This window comes from Amblyomma mixtum, chromosome 6 (assembly GCF_055824585.1).
Source record: "Amblyomma mixtum isolate Tamu chromosome 6, ASM5582458v1, whole genome shotgun sequence".
Classification (NCBI taxonomy): domain Eukaryota; kingdom Metazoa; phylum Arthropoda; class Arachnida; order Ixodida; family Ixodidae; genus Amblyomma; species Amblyomma mixtum.
The window spans coordinates 107,674,946-107,682,508 of NC_143017.1; the positions used below are offsets into that span (position 1 = coordinate 107,674,946).

At 47.6% G+C, this 7,563-nt stretch overlaps 1 protein-coding gene across 1 annotated transcript; it reads left to right on the plus strand.

The window, feature by feature from the left end:
- Nucleotides 1–1,810: 1,810 nt before the first annotated feature.
- On the plus strand, nt 1,811–4,255 carry LOC149339972 (uncharacterized). Its single transcript, XM_089550614.1, has 2 exons — nt 1,811–1,834; nt 3,771–4,255. Exons 1-2 carry the CDS (start codon nt 1,811–1,813, stop codon nt 4,164–4,166), a joined length of 420 nt encoding a protein of 139 aa, XP_089406740.1. The 3' UTR covers nt 4,167–4,255.
- Nucleotides 4,256–7,563: the final 3,308 nt, after the last annotated feature.

Genomic DNA, 7,563 nt, shown 5'->3' on the forward strand with positions numbered 1-7,563 from the left:
CTGAGGAATCCGGGAAAAAGAACGTCGAATTTTGAGAGATTTTAACTGCCACTCCCTCGCGCTCTGCATTGCATGTCGTTGTCTTCATCTACTTCCATCAGTCTGCAATGGATTCAGAACACATCGCTATCGCAGCGCCCTCGTAAGGAGCGTTAAGCGGTCCCAAAATTGTATAATGCGCTACCACTAACGTCTCGTATCACCAATTTCGCCTATCTTTGCCTGAATCTTTACCTTGAAAGCCTAGCCTCGAACCAAAAGCGAGATGAAACGCGACGTGCTAGCGCACATACTTAACTTTTGGCCAAGTAAGCTAAATAATGCGTAATATTTTCATCATATTGTGTATTTTGTCTTCCTGTGCTTCACATTTAGCATCTGTAATTGCGCTGTACTTTTTAAACATAATAATGCCTTGCCTTTTACATCGATCTGTTTTTGCAGATGCAAGCGGTTTCAGTCGGGTCATTCCGCTCATCACTGCAATGCCGCCTCAGTGTTGCGCGCCAGCGATCTAAGCCCTTTTAGCACCGAGCACAAGTTAAAAGGTCACCTGTATCGATTCGTTGCCTCTTTCTAATGGCAAAGAGGCCACATTTCCTGAAAATGGAGCTTTTATGAGCAATAAGAGATGAAGAAACGAAATTCAGGGGTCGCCTCCGTCAACTGCGGTTCCGTCAATACAGTCATTTATTGGCACGGATCCCTAGTCTAGACTACGCTGATATTCTCTTCCAAGCGGTTAACACAGAGTTATTTATGGTTTAGACGTCAAGAGTTTGAGTCAAGAGGCGGGAAAATTTAAAATTCAATTTTATCTGCACTGCCAGAGTGAGCCGCAGAATCAATTTTTACTTGAAAACAAATATTGGACGTAGTTTTGCTCCGTGTCCCTTCAAGATTTATCACGGACACAGGACTTACATGCGCTCTGTGAAATTCCTGTGTTTGTGGGTGCGAGAGTTTTGCGTGAGCGTGTTTCGCTTCATCTTTATCGTCATCTGGAGAAACTTCCCAAGTAAATTACCTTACGTCTCCTCATCATCAGCCTGACTACTTTCAGTGCAGGACAGAGGCCTCTCCCACATCTCTCCAATTAACCCTGTCATGTAGAAGTCGAGAGCTGGACGAAAACTCGTCTGGTCGAGGACAAACATACTGACGGTGAAGACGGTGAACCCTGTCATGTGCCAGCTGCGACCACCCTACTTCCGCAAACTTTTAAATTTAATCCGCCCACCGAACTTTCTTCCGCACCATGCTTTCTGCCGCACCACACTTGCCTTCTCTCGGAATCGAGACTGTATCGGGTATCTTGCCTTCGCATTACATGCCCTGCCCAAGCCCATTTCTTCTTTTTGATTTCCAGTAGGATGTCATTAACCCGCGTTTGCTTCCTGACCCACTCTGCCCTGTTCCTGCCCTTTAACGTTACACCTATCATTTTCCTTTCCATAGCTCGTTGCGTAGTCCTGAATTTAAGTTAGACCCTTTTCGTTAACCTCCACGTTTCTTACCCTATAGGTGAGTGCCGGTAAGATGCAGCTGTTATATACTTTCCACTTTAGGCATATTGGTAAACTCCCATTTATGATCTGAGAGAAATTCCACTAACTACTGAAGAGCGCCTCCTACTAATGCTCATCATTAAAGAAAGGAAAAGATAGCAGATGAAGAAAAATCGTGCGCAGGCGAGAGCACGCGGTAGTAGCAGGTGAGCGTGCACAAAAGAAGGCGAGGATAACAATCAGCAAGCAAAATCTACCGCCTCTTCTGTTCTCTTGAAAAGAATAATAGGAAGCAAGGCATCATGGATCCTGCCTGGGAAGTCGCGGTAAGGAATTGGTATCCACCGAATATGCCGTCACGGTTCTGCTGTCTAACAGGGTTGAGAGAGCTATTTCAAAAGCGTAGTGGCTTGGATTTGTATCCAGGACACTGCTACTTTCTTGTCGACGGCGGAGCCGCAGATTAGCTGAGTAGGGAGCCCTAATACCGCTGCTGTGCCTACGAAGCGTCTCTACGGAAAGTTGTGACGATATTAAGACAGTAACTGATGCTGCCTTTGTCTGTTAGGAAATGATTTCGTGTAAATCGACACGCTAGTATTATGGTGTTGTTGGCTGCCACGCACAACGTCAATTAACCTGTGCAGCGTTCTCTTAGACCCTGTAAATGCTGCCGGACCTTCAGTGATGCTCGCGTGCCTCGTGGTCGGCTCTTGCGCTTCAGGCCCCTTAGCAAAATCAGAACCTAGAACATGTACTTGTAAGGTACTCACGCGATTTCGTAGACACTGCCATTCTATTTGACTTGCGAGCTTTATCAGAGACTCATCATGTTATTGAACACGTCAGAGGTAACATGAAAATGAAGACCTGCTTTCGCCTTTGTTCGCTTAGCTCCATTCTTGTTTTTGTTTTCTTGGCCTCGGTAGCTTCACTGCACCGTTTCTTGCATGGCGAGGAAGTCGTCATTTAATACGTTTGTCGTGCGCACGGTTAATTTATTTGTTAAGAGGTAACTTAGTTTCCAAACCTTTTTATCTTGTCTTGGCATATGTCGACGACACTTCTGAGGTTTGCCAGTCTGGTTTGCCTACCCATAGCAGCGTCTAGGTATGAAAAGAAAATGCTGTCACTGGCCTGTTTTCTTTTTTTGGTAATAGCCAAGAAGAAAAAAATTGGCAGTGGCTTAGCTCTGGTTAAGCCTGGATATACAAGCGAAAAGCTGCAGTTATGCTTTGTTTGACGTCATGGCTGTCGCAGTTGGCGCACAATGGACAGGGAGCACCATGATAACGGTGTAGGCAAGCGCGTTATATAGCCCTCCTTCCGCATGCGTAGTAACTGTGGTAAACACGCGGCTGCAAGTAGCGTCATACGAGGAAGCCGAGCGTGCGCAGAGCGCGCGAACGACGGCAAAGGTCGACCGGCGGAGCCGCGCTCGGCGGCGGCTCCGCCGACAACCTGCGCCTCTCCAGTGACGTCACGCGGCGAACTTGCGCATGCGCAGCTGTGGCTAAAATTGATCACGGCACACGCCAGCCCCGGTTTCGACTAGCCTAGTGAAGCTTTTCGCTTCAAAATGAAAGAAATGGTCATAAGTAATCATCACGCACAAAAATATGCGGGCTGCTGCTATAAAACTGCCATCTGTTGCCAAGCGTTGGAAACAGCCTAGTTGCGCCCCGCCACGGTGGCTCAGTGGTTAGGGAGCACGGCAGCTCAGCCTGTGGACGCGGGTTCAATCCAGCCAGTGGCAGCTGTATTCAGATGGTGGCGAAACGCAAGGCACCCGTGTTGTAGTGTGCGATGTCAGTGTACGTTAAATAACTCCAGGTGTTCTAAATTAATCCGGAGCTCTTCACTACGACTTCCCTGTTAGCCCATGTCACCTTAGCATGTTAAAACCCTCTTTATAGTACCATATATCAAAACCAGCCTGGTTACCTCACCTGGCGTGCGCTGTAGCCTCCAGCGCTCAAGGCGGAAAAAGTTGCGTTGTAAGCTAAGAACGCTAATAGCGTTGGAGGACCTAGAGTCGTTTAGGCATGAACTACGCTGCCGCAGCCGCATGAACATCCCGGATACTAACTGCAAATGGAAATTCCTCACAGATTAGCTCTTCGTATCGAGAACTAAGTCTCATTTCACATATTTTTATCTTTCCGAATGCAGCCGCAGATGGCGACAGGCATGACGAGAAGCGGTTTTTGGCTGCTTTATATTTCTGATCGCAAGAGTTTCGGTGTCTTCTCCTGCGCGCAGGCTTTCCAACACAACCCGGAGATCCAGTATCATCCGGGTGTCCAGGCATCCGCGGAAACCAATCAGAGGTCGCCTTCCCAGGAAACTGCCGTGAGCATGAGCGAAGGGCCTCGCGCTAGCCCACATCCTTGGTGGAGGCGCGAAATTTTTTGGGTGCTGGTGGTCGGCGCCTGCATGATTGTGCTGATCGCGGTGGTCGCCTTCCGACTGCGACCCTCACTTAGCCACATTGGCTACCTCAAAGCCACCGCCACCGCCAAGGCTAGCGTTACCACCGCTAGTTCCACCGCCACCACCGCCACCTCCAAGGCCAGCGTTACCACCGCCACCACCATCGCGTCCACCGCTGCACCCGTCAATAACTTCACTGCCAACGGCAGCTTGGTGCTATTCTAATGACGCTCCCGCGAGTGTGTTTTCAGGCCCCGATCGACACTGAGGCCTGCACACGGATCCAACCGGATTTTGTCATCGTGATTGTGTGTTGCGCGGTGCACGGCCCGTGGGCACAGATAGTGGACAAACAGCAGCAATGGACGCTTGGAATCGAAGCTATTCTGACATAGCTGCTCATACCACTACGTTAATGGCACAAGCACTGCACGACATTGAACGGGTATTAAAATCAAATCAAACGAAAATTAAACAAATTAAAAACAAAAGCTACAAACATGCTTAGCTGGACTTGCTGGTATGTACAGGGTCGTCCATTCTTAGTTGAAATGCGCTAGCGCATGGCCGTGCTCTTTGTAGGGTCACTGCGTCCGAAACGGCTGCGCATCGAAGCGAAGTGGCAGATGACGCGAAGCACCATGTCCAGGTAAACCTTCTCCTGCGCCACTTTGCTGCGATGAGCGACTGTGTCGCATACGGAGGCCCTCTGAAGAGTGCGGCCACGCGCTAGCGCGTTCTAACTAAAAGTGGATGAACCTGTACCTGATGAGCGTATTTTGCTCGACGCGTGAAACCATCAGGGGAATAGCAAGCTGTGGGTCAAAGCAAACCGGCAAAAGAAAAGAGAAAACATGAAAGAAGTAGCAGGAAAACGAACATCAAAAACTCGCGGATACAGAAGTAGAGGGGCGAGCACGCAGTGCTGCGTGCTCGTCCTCTGCACAATTTTATTCCCTTGTTTTTTTTTGCGCTGCACGAAATGCTCAGTAATAAACATGCACTCTTATAATAGTACGTGCACTAGTATCGTAATTTTGAAAGGGCGTCTCATTTTGCCTAACGTGGTGGTGCAAAATGCGATGTTTTGAAGTTTTAATTTCATTAAATTTTACTGTGTTCCTCTTCAGCTGGCCTTTTCACATTTAATGAGCGTGATATCTGGACGGTAGCAAATAATTCGGTAATATTTATTTTTGATAACTGTTGGTGTTAAAATAGGGGAATTATTTTCAATCTTTTGTCCAGTTTTGCCCCACTTTCCCCTGCGCCCAACAAGGGAAGAAATTGAGGTAGCTTCGAGGGATGTACCGAGGAAATTCTGCATGCCCGCGTCCAAAGGCCTGTAGATAGCTCATAGCCTGCTCGATATTGCTGTCCATACGGATAGTCTTTCCGCTCCCGCTGCCCGGTCTGTGACACTTTTTTTAGCTCATTGATGTCTACCCGCTCTGTCGTCGTTCATGGCTATCTCTTGACTGTGTTCGCAATTAAGTACAGTTTAACCTCGTTGCAACGAAGTCGATGGGGTCCGGCGATTTCTTTGTTATAGTGGTTGGTTCGTTATAGCGGTTCGCGGCCTTGATTGCAACTGTCGCCTGAAAATGGGCTTACCTGCCACTGTTTACACCGAGATTGTGCCTCTGGCGGTGCAGACTGGGCAATTTCATTTATTTTCTTTTTTATAGCCCATTGTACTCTCTGTATATACTCAGGGAAACATATCTAGAGTTTAATATGCCGCCGATGTACGTTGCGGGAGCCTTCAATACGGGAACCGGGCGCACACCACGAGGCCGAATATACGTACTGCAACGAACAACTGTCAGTCGTGCCGACGCGCTCTCGTGCATTCATGAGCCTACAGGGACTTCAGAGGCACGAAAACGGGCCCATGAAGGAAAAATGTCGTAGAGGACAGGGAAAGACATATTCAGGATATTTATCTCCGCTTTCGAGGAGCTGCCGCCGTTACGGGCCGCCGTAAAAGAGGGCGCGTGGCGGCGATTTCGACGCTAGTACCCGTTTTGCTTGGCTCCACCCCACAGTTCACGAGCACGTGATTCACAACACTTCTGCGCATGACAGGAGCACCTTGTACATATTTAATGAGCACACCAGAGAGAAGACTTTAATGATGGCTGCCTTTTGGTAGACGAAAATTCCTTTATGCTTTCGTTTCCCGCCACTTGGCCCCTGGGAAGCCCGAGGAACCTCGATACTGGCGAACATGCCAAGCGCACTGCCAAACGGGTTTAACGAAGCCACCATTCTAAACAAAACAAAACAAAACTAAACTAAAATAAACTAAACTAAACTAAATTGCACATGGAACCAGAAGAGCAGAGAGCGCTCGCAGTGGGCCGTGCGTAGGGAAGAGTTTGTAGAACGGGGGAACAGCAGTTGGTTACGTTGAATCAGTACGGAAATCTTTGGCGCAGTTACAAATCGACATACTCAGGCCTAAATGTTCAGTGGGGTTCTCTGCTGGTTCGTTAAATTCCACTGTGGGGCAATTTTACTTCGTGAAATGGAGATACCAAATACATGGGCTTCTAAGAGAATTTTCTGGGGTAATGAACACTTCTTTGTTATATCCATATTGTCGTTGTAAGCCGTTCGGTTATAGCGAGGTTTAACTGTAGCTTCTTTTCCCGTCCGCAGTCCTTCTACTCGGAATATATAGAGTCCTTTCCACTCTGGCCTTCGTTCCGGGTTTTAGACTCTACGTTTCTCGACAAAGAAGCACTTCACGAGATGCGAGTTAAAGCCATTCCCCACTTTTATCGTAGCCCTGGTCTGGCATTCGTAGCGCACATGCGTGTTACTCGCCTGCATGTGCATGCTGATGACCTCCTGACATACATTGGTTGTCATTTAATGCCCTGGACACAATGTGAGCAATTCGCAGCGTATTATTTCGTCGTCATCTCCCATACTGCTGACTGCTTCTTTGTCAGTCTCTCTTCCCTTATTCCAAATGCAGAGAAAAAGTAGGTCAGAGGTGCCCTCATTTATTCCGAAGATCTTATCTATCTCACGCTCCCAGCCTGTATGCATGGCTCAATAAGGGCTTGCCGGAAGAATGCGCACAAAGATGCCTATAAACTGGAATCTGACCTATTAGCCAGGTTTGTTCTTCCTCGATCCCTCTACGTTAGTGGACAGCGGCACAATGTAAAGACTCTTTACACATATGCTTCACTCACTTAGCTAGACATACAGACATAGGCAAAATAATGAGGTCATTTCGGAGAATAAACACACTCAGACTCAAGATGAAGCTCGTTCCTGTAAACTAACGCAAATACACAATAAGTCACACTACCTGACTGCAGGCACAACAGCAAGCCTGTAGTTAGCTTGTCTGAGTGATGTAAGGGAGAAAAAAAAAAGCCTCGAGATAATACGCTAAGCTCTCCCCAATGCTCCTTTATACGAAGAGCAAATTTCTTTAATTAGAAAGATGAACTGATATGAAACGTCATTGTATGGGTTGCCTTATTTTGCATTAGTTGTGAAATATTTTTGCTTCAGGTTGATGAGGAAGCCTATGTTCTTATGCGCGCAGAATGTCCTGTCAGAAATCCATCATATATGCTGCCTCAAACGCGTAATGTCG